The sequence below is a fragment of the Drosophila suzukii genome, chromosome X, assembly GCF_043229965.1.
Source record: "Drosophila suzukii chromosome X, CBGP_Dsuzu_IsoJpt1.0, whole genome shotgun sequence".
NCBI classification, from domain to species: Eukaryota; Metazoa; Arthropoda; class Insecta; order Diptera; family Drosophilidae; genus Drosophila; species Drosophila suzukii.
The window spans coordinates 3,464,336-3,484,514 of record NC_092084.1 but is presented as its reverse complement, the minus strand read 5'-3'; the positions used below and the strand labels follow the sequence as shown (position 1 = coordinate 3,484,514).

At 38.9% G+C, this 20,179-nt stretch overlaps 1 protein-coding gene across 1 annotated transcript; it reads right to left on the bottom strand.

Annotated features, from left to right (window-relative positions):
• Window positions 1–1,701: 1,701 nt before the first annotated feature.
• LOC108015102 (uncharacterized) lies at window positions 1,702–17,383 on the bottom strand. The gene is made up of 5 exons (XM_065868167.2): window positions 17,157–17,383; window positions 3,340–3,514; window positions 3,171–3,287; window positions 2,954–3,106; window positions 1,702–2,302 (listed from the first exon to the last, which is right to left on the bottom strand). The coding sequence occupies exons 2-5, from the start codon at window positions 3,511–3,513 to the stop codon at window positions 2,198–2,200; spliced, it is 549 nt and encodes a 182-aa protein (XP_065724239.2). The 5' UTR covers window position 3,514; window positions 17,157–17,383; the 3' UTR covers window positions 1,702–2,197.
• Between the last annotated feature and the right edge of the window lie 2,796 nt (window positions 17,384–20,179).

The following is a 20,179-nucleotide window of genomic DNA, read 5'->3' as shown; positions in this document are numbered from 1 at the left end:
TTTAACCCCGCGTAATCTGAGATATTTCCAGGGTATTTCCCTGCTATATGCACAACACTTTTTATTGCCTTATGATGATTGTCTTGTCATTCGGAGCTTGTTTACATTTCGGTCGGTTTCAACTGCTGTTTGATCGACTAGCCTCGCTTAGCTAATTCATTTATTCACTTATGAGTGCGGATGTCCCAATGTCAAGCCGAAAACAACTGTAGATTTATTCGAACCGAATGTCATGACATTTTCAGCATGCCAAGTAGGATTTCCCGATCGATTGATCGAATTACGGCTTGTTTTCGCCGCTAATTGAATGAGTTCGCCGGGTACTTACATGCATCTTACGTAAGTGGGGGCATTACTCATAAGGCCTGAACTTTGGCACGTCGCCCAGATGCGAAACTTCCGGACTGGACTCCGGTTTTTAGTGTTTTTTCGGCCAGAGCTGTTAGACTAATTGTTCTATTGTGCAAATTACTCATAATTGCACATGCGTCGCAGTGCCAAAACCCGAAACAATTAAGGCAATCAGCATACACAGCCAACTGACTCACATGTCACAATCAACAAATAAAAACTGCCAACGAAAATAAACACTTCACATAAATCAGATTATCACTTTGGGCTTTGAAAGCAGAGCTGAAATTGCAGCCGAATGTGTGGGGGGAGGGGGTTTTGTTTTCAATGGAATGGAGTGCCAGTTGTTTAAGGGAAAATGACCAGAACAATATTTTCATAGCAATTCACGAGCAAAGCGCAATAAATTATTCACTCCGAATTTATTTTCATTCGGGCAGTGTATGTTTATTTTCGAGATTTTTTGCTTTTTGGCCTGCAGATATTTTTAATAACCATCTGGCACATAAAATATTTACCATCGTAAATAGTTTTTACAAAATTTAATAACTAATAATGGTTTCAAAAATATATTCCCTGCCTTTCAAAAACTTTAACTTAATGTGTTATATCCCAATGGTTTTGATAATCAAATGACGAAATGAATGTTTAAGTGTAGGGGAATCTGTTTATCTGAGAGATATTTCCCCCGGCAACTGCAGCTGCAACTGCTCGCCACTTTCGATAAGTTTCCGGCTGGCAAACATTCGCCTGGTATTTTTTGGCTTTTCCGTTGTTTTCCCCCGGCAGAAGTTTGCAGACAAGGCAGGTTGCTCATACGCACAGTTGCACCACAAGGCAGTTTTAGGTGCTTCCAGGGGGGTTTTCAAGGGGGTTTCAGGGGGGTTTCAGGGGGGTTTCAGGGGGGTTTCAGGGGGGCTTTCAGGGGGAACGACAGTCATTACCGCCAAAGTTTTGTCGGCCAACGTACTTTCGAGACAGCCATCTCATGGGCATCGAATTATGACACTTTTAGTGGTTTCTGCTAACTATGCGGCGGCCAAAGGAGCCGAACAGGACGAGGAGAAAGGAGAAAGCAGATCCTGCAGAGGGCAGACAGGACCCAAAACTGTCTTTGTATTTTACCAAGTTTTGCCTTTTGGATTTGTTTGCAACTTTACTTCGATTTCAGCCAACACAAACTTACAGCCTTTGTAGGGAAAAGCGGCAGAAGTATACAGGGACCTCTTTCTGAATTCATATTCATTGAAAAACTAAATAATATCCCAAAAAATAAGAATAAGTATACTAAATTACCTTCTACCAACAAAATATTAAAATTGTATTATATTATTAATTATTTCTATTTATTTGACCTAACAACAACCAAACGCATACTTAGAACATTTCTTACAATATTAGTTTAATCATATGTATATATATTTACAAAAATAATAAATATAGGTACCCAAAGAAACCCAAAAAAAATCCAGAGACAGACCTTCAATTTCTGTTTAGTTTTCCCGGTCTTACAATGTTTTCATTTTCATCCTTGTCCTTTCTGTTACTCTCTTCCGCTTCGGTGTTTGTTTTCCGCTTTTTTCGGTGCTCCTTTTTTAACTTAAAAGTTTATCAATAAAATTATGACAGAAAACTTTTTAATTTGACACACAATAGTCGTAGACACGAATCCGCATGCGTTCGGGGACACTTCCCCATCCGCACTCACATCCGCCTTTTATTCGATACACTATATGTACGTAGTTGCGAGAATGCTAACAAATAAATAAGCAAAAAAACAGGGGAATACAGTCATCAGCCTATCACAGAGATAACTATCGGGGGGCACTGGGAAAGGGGGCGTGGCTCAGCCCTTGAGACTCTTCAGCTTGTTCTTCTTCTCCACCGCCAAACTGTTGGCGAACTGTTTATCGGCCTCCGATTTGTACTCAGCCAGATTGTATTTGGTGGCCTGGAAAACAGAAAAATATATTTATATTTATATATTTATATTTATATATATTATTATTATTATTATATATATATATATATATTATATATTCAAAGGGGTATTAGGTATTGCATTTCGGAAGATCTATGATCCAAATATCATTTGTAGGCTTTATTGTAACTTAATTTGTATTTTAAGGCCATAGCTTGATAGCTTGATTTTCGATTTATTTCAAAAAGTCATATTAACCATAGCATATGTGTTTTGGTTATTGTAAAGGTTCATAAAACATTTTAAGGCCTTGTTTTTTAAAGGTTTCGAAGACCTTTTTAAATAAATTCAGTGTTATAAAGCCTTATACTAGTTTGCATGGAACATGTGAAGGGTAGCTTTTCGAGTAATATATGTAGCTTTATTTAGAATAGTTGGGTTGGATGGATTTACATTGAAAACTGGTTTGCATATTTTTCTGCAAGTGTTCTTCTTTGGTGCTTTGTGAGGACTAAGTTAAGTATCTGGTAACACTACTAAAAGAAGAGGTTTGTCCACACTATCGATACATGTTGTTCATACATATTGTAATGTTATAAAAAATATTACTACTTTTATATTATAATAACTATAATTATAATAATACTATAATTATTTTTTTATTGACTGAAAAGTACTTACGTTAAGGGCGGTATCGAACTCGGTCATGGCCAGCTTCTGAAGACCCCGGAAGTTCCTGCCCAGGATGCGACCCAGTTCGTATCGGGAGATCGTGAAGGCCTCCGTGGTGGTGGGCTCCTCGCTGTTACTACCGCTCTCCTCGCCGCTTATGGACTATGGTAAAAATATGTATATACCACATATAGTCTATATTCTTCGACAACCCTGCAATACTCACAGTTTTCTCGGTCGTCACCCTAGGACGACTGGTGGGTTTCTCGGGACCCGGATCGCTGAACTGTTCATTGACAGTATTGTATATGTCATTCAGGGTGTTACGTGTGTCCGTGTATTGCTAGAAATGGTATTCAGTATGTAAGAAAACGCAACTGGGTATTACAACTCACATCCACTATGAGGTTCTTGGTGATGACCATCTTCTGGAAGAAGTCCCAGAAGATCCCACGCTTGTGCCTTATGTGGGGTGCATCCCCGGAGCTGGGATCCGCGGCCTGAACCAAGGCCAGGCTTATAAGCAGGGTGCCGACAACCAGCAACTTCCTCTTTTCACCGAACTGCATGCTGCGAAAATAAAAACACATATATTTCATTATGGCCGGGCTCTTTGCGTGATTAATCCATTGCAAATTGCATCGATCAATGGCAGATTCTGTCATCGGCCAGTGGAATAACGACGGCAATAGAAGTGACACGCCCCCGCAGAGGCGGTGCATAAATCATGTTCGGTGACAGCTCTCAAAAAGGAGAACAGCAGCGGCAGAAAGCGAAATTGAAATGGAAATTTGCGAATGGGGAGCTTCGCAAAAACAGGGGTCAATGGTAAAAGGCATTGGGTGTCAGCGAAACGGGTCGAAATAAACACCATAAAATGCTGTGCTGTACAACATATTTTTTACATATTTTGTAAAAATACTTTTACAGCTTAGGGGCATCTAAAGAGTTTATACCAACAATGGAATTTAAGGCTTTAATAAATCTACATAAATATATTTCTTTGTAAAATTGGTTGTATCTAATATTTTATAGAAAATAGGTATAGGAAGTTGATAGGGTTGAATATCTTATAATTTTAAAATTAAAACTAAAAACGAAGAAGTTCTGTAATGAGTCCCCTGAAGACGTCCCCCCTTTCTAATCACTGAGACAAATTTCCAGCCTAATTGAAATACCTCGCTAACTACAAGGAATGGTAATTGCCCAGTGGAAAATGGGAAACTGCTTTTCTCTTAGCATAATTGCATCAGAAGGCGGAGTTTCCACCGCGCCCCCTGAAAGTATGCAGCCGAAATTGTGTGACAATCAAATTTGCAATATTTAGTCAACTTTTCCGCTGCCACGGGGAAAGTCCCTCGCAAATTGTGTAAAATGCACATTTTTTCACTGTTTGCTTTTAATGCGCGTAATTAGGAAAATTGCCAAAGTAGCTTAATACATTTTTACATTTTAATTGCATTTCTGCCGGCCGAACGCAATACGCAAAAGCATCCAAAATATTCAAATGCCATTTAATGTCACAATGCGGCTGTGTGCTGTGTGTTTCTGCGTTATTTAAGCCCCTTTGGGCCCAAAGAGTTAATAGAAAACAGCAATTGGCCGCGGGCAAAGGCCAAAAACTGTCCGCTTAATTGTTTGCCCATAATTTTCAATGCAATGCGAAAATAATTTAAATTATTTCAATGCCACCCCGGCTGAGCAAAAAATCACAAAAAAACAATGATTATATTATATTTTTGCTACATTTTGCAGCATTTTGTGTCCGATTATGCCGCAATTGAAAATGCAATGACCTCTTTAGCCGGAAAGAGAGGGCAAGTGTAGCATTGATGAAATTATAGTCGAAATAAATTGCACAAAATATGTAAAAATTTTATTGAAATCGTTTGAATCAGTTTCGGGCTTTGTGCACTTCCATTTGCAAAATTAAATATAATTGAGGTATATATGTTTTCTAAATACAATGCAACGAACAGTGGCTCTCTTTCAAATGCACTTTTTTCCCCCAATTTTCTGAGTATTTCTTTCAGTGTGGCTAATTGAGCAGCTGACGGCAGAGTTGGCGCATTTGATTGGATTGTTGGCCATTTGCCGAAAACGTTGGCACTTCATTTTCCCCATCACGCGGGAAAATCTGATTGACGGCGGGGGGAAAGGGTATCCATTTCCCGTCGATGGGGATGAGGTCAAGTCTGCTGAGTAGCATAACGAAATTCCCAATCAAAATCTGTAGCACTAAAATTACACCAAAACACAGGCTTATGTATTGGGGAAGATGGAAAATGGGCCAATTTTGATACCCTTTTAATTGAGTTGGCCAAGCTTAAGGTTATTTGAGTACCAATTTTATTGAGTACCAATTTTCATATCATTCAGATCGGTAGTTTGAGAGGTATACAAAATTGATAAGGATAATAATAATATTAGGGAAGTTCGATTATAAGTCCCAAGATTCTCGTTGTTATAATAATTGACTTTTATATAGAAGATATAGATGATCTCTTTATCTTAAATTTATTTTTTATTCTACGAAGGGTATTCCCATCTCAAGATTGCTAATATTCCCTGTCATTTTTGGACCTATCCCCTCGCCGTATATCCCATCCCAGGGCACATATTCTCCGGTATCGTTCAGCGCAGAAGTCAATTGCCTTTGGCTCCGTAGACAATCGTTTGATGCTTTAATGCTACTCAAGTGCTCAAACTCTTTTGCCAGGCGAATGATGATGCAACAACAACAACAATCGCAACAACAGCAAATTGCCAAAAAAACCAGCATAGCCAAGAAGCAGAGCGAAAAAAGTACTTGAAGTGAAAACTTTTGCTTTTTCGAGAGCGTTCTATGCTATCCTATCCCCTCCCTATATAGACCACCGTCCTCCCCGAGCCCCAAAAAAGCACTGCCATAAAAATGCATGGCTCACACACACGGCACACATATGCATATCTTTATTCCCATAGATTGCCTGTTGTAGCGTAAGGCAATCAGCAGGAAAAGCAGAAGGATCTCCTCCTTCCTTTCCCCAAAAAAAGCAGGACAAACCGAACCCAAACGCAACGCAACGGTACATATAACAGACAAACATTTCATTGAGTTGAGTTGAGACTAGTTTTTCGGCTGGATAGTGCACTTGAGCTCTGCCAGCATCTTTGGGGCCCAAGTTCCCCCACCCAAGAACCACATCCCCAAGAACCGGGCCCCGAAATTTCCTTGCATATGAGCGAAGTGATTGCTTAATTGCCAAAATTCATTGCACAGATTGATCATGGGGATGTGGAAAAAAGGAAAAAAATGCCCAAAGAGGCAAAGAGTGTGCGAATCTAAGTGAAAGCTGTGAAGTCCTTTTTCAAAGTCCTTATTGCCAATTCCAAGCCGAATGGACAGCACACAGTGGTCATCAAAATAATAGAACCGGGCGATTGTTATCGAGACATATGAAAAGTAATTACTGTTAAGGGCAAACAAAATATTGCTAATCTATTTCATTTAATATTTAACTCAATTGTGGATAAGCCATTAAAAATAATTTTATGCCCATAGCAATTAAAATCAAATATATTATTTTCAAGACAATGATATTATTATTTCACCTTATGAATTGGAAGTACAGTGAGTCCCAAATAAAATAAACACACACACAATATCTCGAGTAGGATATCTGTAGCTGTTGTCTTTTGCTTTGGCTTAATTCCCCCTCTTCTATTTGGTTAAGTCCTTAAGCAGTGGTTTTCAAATTTTTATAGGGGTCTTACAAAATTTTTTGTTTTCTTAAAAGTTGTAGTTTTTAAAAAGAATTTTCACAACCCGAAGAGTTGTAAAAGATTATAAAATTTTCATCCTGCGATTTTATGTCTCCTTAGAAGGAACGAACTTATCGCTTTAATAGAAATAGTAGCATACTTTTAGACATTAAAAAAGGATTTAAGGTCTGTTAAGATTTTTTGGGTATATTTGTAGCCTTAAAACTATCCCTGTTGATTTGCCCCTGTTTTTTAGTGTCTTCTTTTTGGGCAACCCTTTCTTATGTTTGCCCTGGCAACTTTGTCGCCGCTCCACCGCTTTCTTTTGCTTTCTTCCGCTCACCTGCACTTTCTCCCCTTTCCACCTGATACTTTCCTCCTTCAGCGTGTTGTCATTATCAGCGTCTTGGCCGCACTTGTTGTTGTTGCTGCTTCCGCTGCTCGGAGCATTTTAATTATGCCCTAATGGCGCATAATAGCTGTCCCTGTCCCTCCGCCCATGCACTGTCTCTTTCTGGCCGACTTTCATTGCGCCTGGACAAACGGCATTGGCATTTTTAGACGCCCGCTTCCGTTTGGCAACTTTGCCCATTTTTCGACTAGATTTCCGGTTAAGTTTGTCCGCCCCCATTTCCCCCAGTCTTCAGGTAAATTTGCACTGCCCTGTAGCTGGGCAAACCCTTTTTTCAAAGCCCAAACACCCTGTAAGATGAGGGGGTATATACCCCAGATACGAAGGATAAGTAAAATCGTAGATAGAACTGTTCCAAGATATTTGATAGCCAGCTCAATAGTTTAAAATATGCGAGTTTAGAAAAAAGGTGTCCTAAAGTATGCAATGAAAAGTAATCCTTACTTTCGAATATAACATTAACTTACATACAGGAACACCCTGTAAGATGAGTTGGTATATACCTCAGATACGAGGTTAACAGCTCAATAGTTTAAAATATGCGAACTTAGAGAAAGGTGTCCGAAAGTATGCAATGAAAAATAGTCCTGACTTTTGGATATAACATTTAGTGTTGCATACTTACAGGGACTTATCATACCTCCTATCGCCAACCAAATACCCCTTCTTTTTTGTCCCATGCCTTTTGGCTTTTTCCCCTATTTGGATGACGGCATCGCCACCCCGCTTTCTTTCCGCCTTTCTTCTTCATTTCGCTTACTTTTGTTACCAGTTTTTCGGCAATTCTCGTTGCACTTTTGTGCACGCTTTGATTATTTTATTGCCCATCCCCCAGGCCCCCCTTTCGCCCACGCCCATGTTCAAACTTCATTTGAAATTAAAACTTTTTGGGCTGCGGGAGCGAGATGGGCAACGGCAAAATCGCATTCTTGATTATGTTTTCCAACTGGCTCATCAACTGGCCAACAAAACTTTGTAATTATATCAATGAGTGCTGGCCGCAGGGAAAATGGGCGGCGAAGAGGGGGCGTGGCATTTAAATCGGACTTTTCGATGGCTAGCCAAAAATCAATCAATTTTCGTCTCTGCTCTCAAAATATTTTTGCATGGCATTTCAATTAAATTTGATTTGATTTGATGCAATGTGATTCGATTCGATTCGTTTCGATTCTCAGCGCTCTCTCAAGCTATGGCTGGAGTGCACTGAGCGAAAAGGCCAGGGCAAATTGGAAAAGTAAAAATAATAAGTTAAAAAACAGTAACATCTCGGTAATAAAAGATTTCTTTTAAGAATTGAACAACATTTATAAAATCAGTAATTTTTATAATATGTCATATTGTTATAATTAGAAATTACAACAACTTATTAAAAAATACTTATAAAATTATTCCATAATAAAAAAGTTCAATTGCACAAAAGCAGATTTAAGTAAAGAACTTTATTTATTTTGGGGCTTAAAATGAGCTTGTTTAATTTTCTCTGTGTTGGCAAAACTCTTTGTGTGCCTGTGTTGGTAAACACACTTGAACAAAGCAGCTGCAGAGGAGAAAGCGGAAAGAGGAGAAAGAGAAAGGAAGTGGAGAAAGGGTTTCTCCGCCTGAGACAACGAAAGCAACTCAAACTGACGATGTGCCTGGCATATTGTCCATGTAACTAATGATACACACACCCACACAGAGGAACTCATATATGTACACACACACAGAAACAGGCCAACAAGGACCTAAAGAAAGAGAGGGGTATGGAGGGACAGAGCGAGACAGACAGTGCGACAATTGCTGCCTTGGATCTCGCCTCATTTTGCATTTGCATGCTAAGTACCAATTAAACGAGACTTAAGAGCGATTTAAATGTCCTCGATATGTTGGCGACGCCGGCAGCGACGCCAGCAGAGACTTACCGTTGTGTGAGTGCCTAGGTGTGAGTCAGTCTGTGGGTGTGTGTGTGTGGGCATGTGTGCTCGAGTGGGTGTCCCAGGAAATATTCCCCAAGGGGCTACAGTAGACCTCAAAAGTTTAATTGCACCTCCGAAAATGCAACTACTTTTAAAACCGAATTTTCAATTTTATGTGGTTTCGTTGGGAATTTTCTATATATTAGTTGTCTTTGAAAGAAGTGTAATACGAAGACTCATTTCTTAACCTTACATCGAACATACATACAGATTTAACACTTTGAATATTAGATCACCATATGTGATATCTTTAATCTGTAATATTTAAGAACTATTTGATAAATTTTGATCATCATCATAAGTTATATCTTTCAGAACTCAGCTTATTAATAAACTATTTTAAGAACTTGTTGACACATTTTCAACAATATAGGGAGCTCCCTCAAAAATTCTGTTGAAGGACACACTTTTCCCTCCGGCTGTCGACATACTTTTCCTGCCCACTGTGGCCCATGGTGGCAGCATAAATTATGCGAATCGATGGCATCTTATCAACATTTGTCACTGCTGCACACTGTCGCTCGACTACGCACGCAGTGCCACATTTGTCCACCTGAAAATGCATTTCCCCCCTCTCACCTTTCCCCGTTCCCCTTTCCCCTTGCCACCCTTTTCCCAATTTCCTCCCACTCTCCGAGGCCCCCATCCAGAGTCTCGAATCCAGAATTTTCCGTGCGGCAATTCGATTTCCATTTTGGCAATTTCAGTTTCGGTTTCAGAGTTTCGATTTCTGTTTCTATTTCTGTTTTGGTTTCGGGTGCATTGCTGTGTGCGAGCGAAATTATCGAGTTACATTTTGGCAATTTTTGTTGATTACACATGCGAACCACACGCACACACGCACCACCCTTAACCCATTACAGCCCCTGCAAGCCGTCCAATTGATTCAACCCGTTGAGTTTTGAAGTTCGGCCCCGCACTTGGCGTAATGTAATGAAAAATAAATAAATCCTACGTGGTCATAAACCTGAGCAGTCATAAAATGTGCGTTTATTGAAATTAAAACCTGGCGAAGAGGGGTTAAGGGGTTAGGTGTCGAGTCGGAAGCGATCATAAAACTAAAACAGAGACACAAACTTGACCGAGGCAAAGTCTTGCATAATAAATGCTAATAAAGCTTTACGATGATGGGTCGCACAAGGGGGTGGTGGGTGGCTAAGGGCGACCCCAGCTGACCCAAGGACACACATATGTTCCCCCCAAACCACCCCCCCCCCCCCTCCCTTCGCTTGGGCGCCACGTAAAAGTTAAACAACACGAAATTCCATTAAGCGAATGGATTGCCATTCATAACTGTCCTCGGGAATGTGTGTCTGTCTGTGTGTGGGTGTGGGTGTGGGTGTAAGTGTGTTCGTGTAAACAACACCAACTACCAGGGCTACAGAAGTTGGCCGAAAATGAATGGCAACCATTTATTGATATCCAGAAAGGGCGGGCAAATATGTCCCGAAAAAGTATAAAAATGGGGAACGGGTAATTTCATAGGGTTTTCAAAACCGGATATAATATCAAAAGGGGTTAACCAATAAAAAAATAAAAATAAAATCGGTATTGGGCCTTACAATATTTATAACATATTCTAATAACCATAAATCTTAATATCCAGTTATGATTAATCAAAAGGATGGGTACAAAATACCAGAAAGGAATTGGTGTTTTTTAAAAGTTTTCATACCAGAGACTACATGAAAAAAAGGTTAACCAAAAATAGCATTATAATCCATTTTAGGATTAAAAATTCTTTTAACATCTTTCATTAGCAATAAGTATTAATATCCAGGTATATATATCAAGATGGACGAGCAAAGAGGTCCCAAAAAAATATCAGCAATGAGGGAAGCTAAATATCTTATCAATCATTATATCTAAAGAAACCTCTTCCATTTATATAACTATATTATTTTTTTCCCTTACCACCTAGCATAAACTATAGCCATTCTATTGTTTTTTGTACAATAGGTTTTAGGCTTTATAATAATAATAGTATCTATCATTTATAACATTATAACATTATTATTAACGCAATGAATTATCGGAATTTGTTTTACTCCCAGAAACTGAATGGAAATGAGTGATAATAGGCCAAAGTCTGAGCTCTGCTCCAGAATCCCACGAAGATAGGAATCTTGATTCCCCTTAATTCAATCCAAGCTTCATCGGAATTCCGGAAAGACCGAGCGAGCAAACCACAGGCCACCACTAAAACACACCGCATCCGCAGCCAAATACATCGAAATGCACACAACACGCCCCGCACACACACATGCATAACTAAGGAGTCCTCGGAGGCAGGCAAATAAACAAACAAGGATGCGGCGGAGGCCCCCCTTGGAACCCCGCGCCCACGCCCCTGGCGCATTGCTTTCATGTGTTTACTTTGGACATCGCATAAAGGTGACCAGACTCTGTGATATGTCATTTATTTTCAGCGCTGGCCGCGCCCGCTATTTGTAAACTCAACCGGAAAATTGCTTTTCTCAGCGCGTAGTGTTTCACCGCCCCTTCCCCCCCTTGCTGAACCCTTTTTCCGCCCGTTTTCCCTTCAGTCCGCTGCTAATGGCTGGCTAAAAAAATAAGTAACACACAACGGGGAAAATACAAAATATGGCATTCAAAAATGTTTGCTTGGGCTTTGTTCTGTTTCTGTTTTCTGTTTTCGGTTTCCCCTCGCCAAAAAGGAGGAAAACTGTTTACAGTTGTAATTAAATTCACAATCGCGGGGCCTTCTATTTAATTGTTCGGCATCAACATTATTTTAAGTGGCCAGGGGCGGGGGCGGGGCGGGGACAGCGGGGTGCCCTGAAAGTCAGCCAGCCGTAGGGGGCGTATACGTGATCGGCGAGGCGAGCTCATAACTCATAATACGTATACGCCCCATCGTCTTGGCCCGGCTACGTGCCAACTGTCAAAAAGCGGCATCCTGCAGCGCGGCATTCCCGTTCGCATTCCCTAGCCCCGTTTTCCCAGCCCAGCAAGTCAATAAATAAGGCATACATATTGATATGGCCATGTTTTTCCAGCGGAAGCGGCACTTTAAGTTATCCTCCGTGCCGTTTTTAATCCAGCCCTGCGGGAATCGCTCTTAATTTTTCAGTGCAGCTGCATAAACACATTTGTTGGTCTGCCGATTCCCTATCGCTCTACGATGTTTCCTCCGCAGCTGCCGCAGCTGCCACACTCTAAATGGTCCAAAAATCCCCATGCAATGAAAACCAAAATTAGTTGGGGTTCCAAGTCAAGTTATGCGCTCAATAAGGATGAGCAACGTCTTGAGTTGGTGGCCTGCGAGAGGGGTAAATAAGATAAATATATTTTTTGACAAATTTGTATGGATTTATATTTGCATTTTGAAGTTTTTATATTTAAATGCCAATTGATTCGAAATTTAACTACGAGCCTAACGAGGTATTACATTCCATATTCATCTTTTTCGTCTTACTTTTCGAAAATTGGTCAAAACTTGAAACTTTAAGGTTTGACTGCCAATCGATTGTCAAATTTATCCATTTCCTAATGTTGCACACCAGGCGAACATAAACGCTTAGCAGGTGTAGAAAAAATCAGCTGATCAGTTTAATCAGAGCTCACTTGGAGATGACCTCGTGATTGCTTCCTTTTGGCACGGCCTAAGCAAATACATAGGACTTAACTGATATTTCGTGCATATCGTGACAAACTCGTGAAAAGCTCGTGAAACGGCCATGGTTGCTCATCTCTAGTCTGCGTTTGGCTCACAACTAACGGTTCTTTCCCATGGAGATCAGATCCTATTGGTCAGTGGGAGAAGGGGAAATATGTAAAAAGGCCGCCATCTTGAAAATAAACAGCTGTTTAAGTTCACTTTTGGCTACCAGCAGTCACTTGCTAAGTTTTCTGTTTGCCTGGTGTCTGAGACCAAAAAACTACATTTAAGACCTCATTGAAATGTCAATAATAGAAATCAGAAGTCCAAAATACCTTATTTGCTCGTCGAGAAATTGGTCAAATTGCTTGGTTTCTTAATCTCAGACACCAGGCGATCATATACGTTTAGTAGGTGTAAAACGATCAGCTGATTAGCTTAATTCAAGCTTACTTAGAGATGCCCCAGTGATTTCTTCCTTTTGGCACGGCCTAAGAAAATACATAGGACTTAACTGTTACTTCTAGCTTATCGTGACAAGCTCGTGACAAGATCGCGACAAGCCCGTGACATGCTTCTGACACGGCCATGGTTGCTCATCTCTGGTCTGCGTTTGGCTCACAACTAACGGTTCTTTCCAATGGAGATCAGATCCTATTGGTCAGTGGGAGGAGGGGAAATATGTAAGGGGCCGCCATCTTGAAAATGAACAGCTGTTTAAGTTCACTTTTGGCTACCAGCTGCCACTTGCTAAGTTTTCTGTTTACCTGGTGTCTGACTGAAAAAATGTTACGAAGCCCTTCATTTTTTTGACGAAAAAAAAGTTTATTTTAAGCCGTTTTTCAGTCGTAATTTAGTCAAATCTAGGCGCACAACAAAAAGACCGACTGTTTTCAGCAGCTTACAATCTAGGCTAAAGATTCTTATCACTTTTAGGGAAATTAATTTTTTGACCCATTTTCGCATTTTATGTAAGGGGTTGTATCATCTATTTTTTTCGAAAATTTTTCAAAAATTAAAGTTTGAAGATTTAAACGCCAATCGATTGGGAATTTAATTACGAGCTCAACGGGGTATCACATTCTTTAATCTGACTTCATTTCGAAATTTGTCGACGAAAAAACTGATCTTTTTTGGGCAAAAATAGGGACTAGCATTTTTTTGACGAAAAATACGTTTTTTAAAGCCGTTTTTCAGTCGTAATTTAGTCAAATCAAGGCGCATAACAAAAAGACCGCCTGTTATGAGCAGCTAACAACCAAGGCTATCGATCCCAATCACTTTTAGGGAAATTTATTTTTTGACGAATTTTCGCATTTTTTGTAGGGGTTTTATCATCTATTTTTTTCGAAAATTTTTTAAAAATTAAAGTTTGAAGATTTAAACGCCAATCGATTGGGAATTTAATTACAAGCTCAACGAGATATCACATTCGTAATTCTGACCTCCTGTTGAAGTTTGACGACCAAAATACTGCGTTTTTTTGTGCAAAAATATGGAGTATTATTTTTTGGCGAAAAATACGTTATTTTTAAGCGGTTTTTAGGTCGTAATTTAGTCAAATCAAGGCGCATATCAAAAAGACCGCCTGTTATGAGCAGCTAACAACCAAGGCTATCGATCCCTATCACTTTTAGGGAAATTTATTTTTTGACGAATTTTCGCATTTTTTGTAAGGGGTTGTATCATCTATTTTTTTCGAAAATTTTTAAAAAATTAAAGTTTGAAGATTTAAATGCCAATCGATTGTGAATTTAATTACGAACTCAACGAGGTATCACATTCCTTAATCTGATTTCATTTCGCAATTTGTCGACGAAAATACTGATTTTTTTTGTGGAAAAATCGGAAACCTTATTTGTTGACGAAAAATTCGTTATTTTTAGGCCGTTTTTATGTCGTAATTTAGTCAAATCTAGGCGCAGAACAAAACGACTGACTGTTATGAGCAGCTTACAATCTAGGCTAACGATCCTTATCACATTTAGGGAAATTTATTTTTTGACCCATTTTCGCATTTTTTGTAAGGGGTTATCCATCCATTTTTGCGAAAAGTGGCCAAAAATTAAAGTTTTATGATTTAAATGCCAATCGATTGGGAATTTAATTACAAGCTCAACGAGGTATGACATTCCTTATTCTGGATCCATTTCGAAATTTGTCGACCAAAATTCGTTCTAAATTAATAAAATCATCTTACAATTTCTCAATTATTCGAATTGTATGATGCATAGGTTACAGATTCAACACCTGAATAAATTAGTAATACTCAAGTAAATAAAATCATCTTACAGTTTCTCAATTGTTCCATTTGAAAGGTTCATATCACAGAAATAGCAACTAAATAAATTTGGTATATTTACACAGGTACACAGATCTATCAACATTTCTTCGGTCAGACAAAAAGTTAATTATATTTGCTAATAGCTGACAGATGTTCAATATTTGCTAAAAGTTTTAGTTGTCAGTATGCATTTTTTCCTTGGCTAATCAATTTGTATCTGCCTCCTAGCCGATGACACTCATAAAAAGCGCTTAAACAAGACTATAAGCCATAAAAATAAGCCCTCAAAGGGGAATTGAAAAAAGCACAGAGAAACAACAATGGCAAATGCTAATCATGAAACAACTATCAAGCAAACCCAACCTTGACTTTCATACCAAAAACCCAAGCGACAAACCCCGATTTCGATTTCGAATCCCCCTCCCCTCAAGGTCATTCGCGTCTCTTGCCAAACTCCGTTGGTTTTGGATTTTGGATTCTTTCGGCCAACTGCCATGTCGCTTTTGGCCACAATCGGAAACCGGTAAGAAAAGAAGCCAGCGACATTGACAAGTGGTAATTGATGGGCGAGGGCCGAGTTTTTTCCTCGCTTTTTGGCCTTTTGATTAACATTCAATTGGTCAGCGGGCCAATTGAGACTTTTGTGGGCCTTTCGGGGGAGTAGCTGGCGGTTTCTCGAAAGTATGATTAGTTCGCACCTCAAGGTGGTGGAATTTCGGCGTATTTGGGGATTTGTTGGGAAATTCGGCCAACTGCTGACTCACATGTTATTGGCTAAAATGCAACAAAGGGAGCTTGAAAGTAATTGTCTCAATACTTTACTTTATTTTAAAAGTAATTATGTAATAACTAGACATGGGATTAAATGCAAAACGGTATTTATAACATTTAAATCCAGCTTTGGTCAGATAAAATAATTCTTAAAAAAAATTAAATACGGAGAACAACTTATTTTTAATAATTATAATTGGTATTATTAATATACTACTATACAACTTTTTTAATCATTAGCTAATTTGCCAAGTAATTTTAGTGCAATTAGGTATTGTTGTTATTTGTTTTAGTTTCGGGAAATTTCTCGACTCAATTCGCAGGCAGACTCTGCATTTTCCCCACTATGCACAGTATCATGTAGCATTTCCTCAAGCTGCGTAACTGGAAGCCCCTGCTTTCCCCGCCGATGTGGGGCCTATCAATTTGCACAATTGCACACATTTGCCTCGATATGTTAATCTCCCTCGCAGGTTGCACAATCCACTGCAGTTTCGCCGGTGCAGCGAGCAAATTGCTGAAAGATGAGGCAAGTGGGTCACTATTGTTTACACGCCGCTGCGCATGCGTCGCTGCCTTCAGCTTCAAAACCGATTTAAGTTCACCGAAAATGTTTATTTATTCCCCCTTTGGTGCGGAATTTGGTTTTTGTTGATCTTTCGGCTTTGGAGCGGTTTCAAGGCCGCCAAAGATTTCGTGGGACTTGTTGACTCTATCTTGTTATCTGGGCGCGATGCGCGATGTGCGATGTGCGATGCTCACCTGTCGAACTCCACGAGACCCCAAAAACTGGAGCAAGGAAAACCGGCTTTAAGTGGTTAATGGTTGATAGAGGCAAAGTGTTGCATTTATTGAAAAAATGTTGGTGGATGCAGGTGGCTCTTTTCAAGGCGTTTTTATGACTCAATTAAGTTTCATCCAGATTATTACAATTTAAAACAAGTTAGGAAATAATAAAAAATAATAAAAGAAACAAAATAAATTTTTTTAAAATATACAAATATTTGTTTAGGTCTAAATTCTTCATAAAATATTCACAAGTCATTCCTGATATTTGTCACTGAACGCAAACACATTAAAAAACAGTATAAATTCTTTTTCCTACAGTTTGGCATCATACATAATTCAATATTTCACATTTTTTAAGGCCAGTATAGCCCGCACCTTGTTTTCCAATTACCAATTTCCATTACACACATTTTCGCATGCTTTTTCATCACACACTCGTTAAAATCCTTGCCCAACACACGCGTTAAAAGCCAGAGGTCAGCAGTGGGTTAATGTTTGCGCCGCTTGCCAAACTCACGCAGCCAAAAAATATTTCCAAAAAATATTTGTAACGTGGAATGCAGCCCAGCGGCAACAGCAACAAAATAAAAATAAAAAAAAATCGAAAAATGGGAAAAACAAACAATGAAACTCACTTTCACGTGGCGCGCTAATCAATCGGCCAATCAATCGAGCACTTCAAAATATATATCTGTAACACTTGAAATCGAAATCGAAACCGAAACCCAAGTGCGTTTGAGCACAAAAAATCGAAGCTGAAGCCGAAAAAACGAAATTTATTTCGGCCGGCAACTTGTTAACTTGGTTACTTGGTTTTGGCGCACGCGAAAGAGAACTAAACGCGAGCGGCGGCCAAATTGTTTAAACTTTATGCAGCCTCAAAAACTAAAAACTACAGAAAAACATAAAACCGACGGCGCAGTCGACGGCGGCAGAGGCCGTTTCAAAGAGCCAAACGAGGCGGTACAGGCCCAAAACCTGAAACGAACCGAGGCGCCGGCACAGTGAACACAGGCCAGAATAATGGGTTAGTTGAAAAAGGCCTAAATTACATTTTATTAGAATTTTACATTTTTTGAAAACAGTTAAGCTAAATAAAATTCAAAAACTCCTTTCTTTGTTTCTGTCTTCTAAATAAATTTAATTAAATATTGCATTCAGAAAATAATATTTGTAATTTTAACAACAACCCTTTAAAATACTAAAAAGAGTCACTATATTATTGATATTATTCTAACAACTGTTCAAAACATGGACAAAATGTATAAAATATTTTTTGTCTTTTAAATACATTTAATCTAGCTAAGTCCTTAAGAATATTGATTTCCTAAAATAATATTTATTTATAGAACAATTTTGATAAATAATTAAAAGCAAAATAAATATTTGAGCCAATTCAATTTACATATATATATTCATAAAGGAAATACAAAATACATTCAAAGAAATACATAAAATCAATATATTGTCTAAGGCACACATAGTTCCAAAGCAACATTTTTTTGGACAGGGCTTAAGCCTTATTTAAATGCCAAAAAAGTGTTTTCAAATGATTGTAAATTACAAAAAGCTGCCTAAAATATTTTTGCTTACTTTTTGGCCAACCGCAACCACTGTGCCAAGTCAGGCTTGAGAAGTGCAGTCAAGTGGACGTCGCCGTCGACGCAGGCAGAGGTATGGGCAGCGGCGGCGGCAGAGCAGCTCGCTGCAGAGTAAACGCTGTAAACGACACAAGCTGCAAATGCTGCGGATCACAACAACAGCAGCAACAGCAACAGCAACATGGCCAAGACAACAGAGAGCCAGGTTAAGAGCTCAGCTGACGCGGCTAAATGCTTGGGACATTGCATAATATCTGGGTAATGGCAGCCGCACCGTGGGCCTTGGCCAGAGATCAAAATACAGAGTATCAACTCTTAAATCCGCGATAAATGCAGTTTTTCTTCACAGCCAAGAACCCATTTTGAAGACCCCTTAAAGCCAAACGAAATCACATTTAAAAATGCATTTAACTGGGCGACAAACGCATTCAAACACTCAACAAAACACTTACAAAACGTCCCCGCAATTCATAGAGAAAGAAGCCAGCCAACCGGCAACTTTTCTTGTTTTTCGCCAAATTGTAAGGGACAGGCCATGATTTTTTAGCCTCTGTTGCCTCTGTTGTTTATGCAATAATCGCACTAATTGAAACGTTTTGTCAGGAGCCACGGCAATAGCAACAATGGCGATAACACCATCAAACACACAGACAATTGTTTAATTGCCTTCATTTTTATGATAGTGCAAAAACACAAAAACACAAAAAAGCGAGAAGTAGAGGAAACGCTTAAAAAGCGACACATTTTTTGCACTTTACTTTTTGGATAAAACTAAAACATTTTTTTGATATGTTTATCACAATGGCAGCGGCAGCAGCCAAAACGAGACCAAAAAGCAAGCGGCTGAAATTAAATAAAATAAAAACATTTTCACTCCGGATGCGTTCGCAATGTAAGTTTGGGCAGCGACATTTAAAAACCGGAACCGAAAGGTACAAATTCACCGAAATTCATTCGAATAAAGCAGGCCGAAAAGGTAAGGCCAGGGGCTCTTGACCATTGAATACCTTTTAAATTAGTTAGAATATTTATAAACAAATTTACAGAGCATTTAAACATCATAGTCCAATCTACAAATCATCAAAATACACCTGGATAACAGAAAAACAAAGTTGTAATGTATTGCAAATTTGTTTATTTACTTTTCGTCCTTCCATAAACTATGGACTCCCATTTATTTCACTTTTTTGTGTGATTAATTAAGTAAAATACGGACTCAAGTTGAGTTGGATAATTGTAAACGAGAGAGCCAAATTGCACAAAATGGTCTCAATTAAGGCCTGCTGCCTGCTGCCTGTGTGCAAACAAATAAATTTTATTTAATTAAAGTACTGAAAATAAAAGTAACAATCCCACACCCCCAGCGAAACATTTGCAGATAAACTTTTATGGCATTAAATGCAAAAATGCCGACAGTTGCAGATGCAATTTGCAAAAACCATGGATGGTTTTTGGAATTTTGTAAAGAAAAACTAAGTGCATTTAAAAATGTTTGTTTAGCTTGAACCATTTTCATAAAAATCACCAGTAAAGGTTATTTAAAATCATTAAATTTACGAAGATCGCAAATATTGCTGACATTTTGAGAAATATTTTTATGCGAAATGGTAATTAAATATTTATGCGATTTAAATTTGGCAATTTGGGAGTATCCTTTATCCTTTTCGGAGAGTCGCCGCCCATCGTTTTCGGTTTGTTCAGAACCCAGATCCCTGTGGGCCTTGCATTCTGCAGTTGTGTTTGTGCATTTGTTTTGGGCATAAATGAAATATGCATATCGTAATATGCAGTTGGTAAAATGTCGGTTTTCGGTATTTGTTAAAGTATTTTGTCGGCCATTTCATATTATTGTTTTTCCATCCGATCCACCTGCCCCCTTCCCCAACTGTCGCTCCGAGTGTTTATTCCTCAATGTTTCTGCATTTTTAAAATATATGTATTAATTTTCCAGCAACAGCAACAAGAAATGTGTGCCAAATGCAGGACAAGTTGAGCTGCAACTTTTTGTTGCACTCTTTTCGTTAGATTTCGATTTGATTGTCGAACAAAAATGTCCC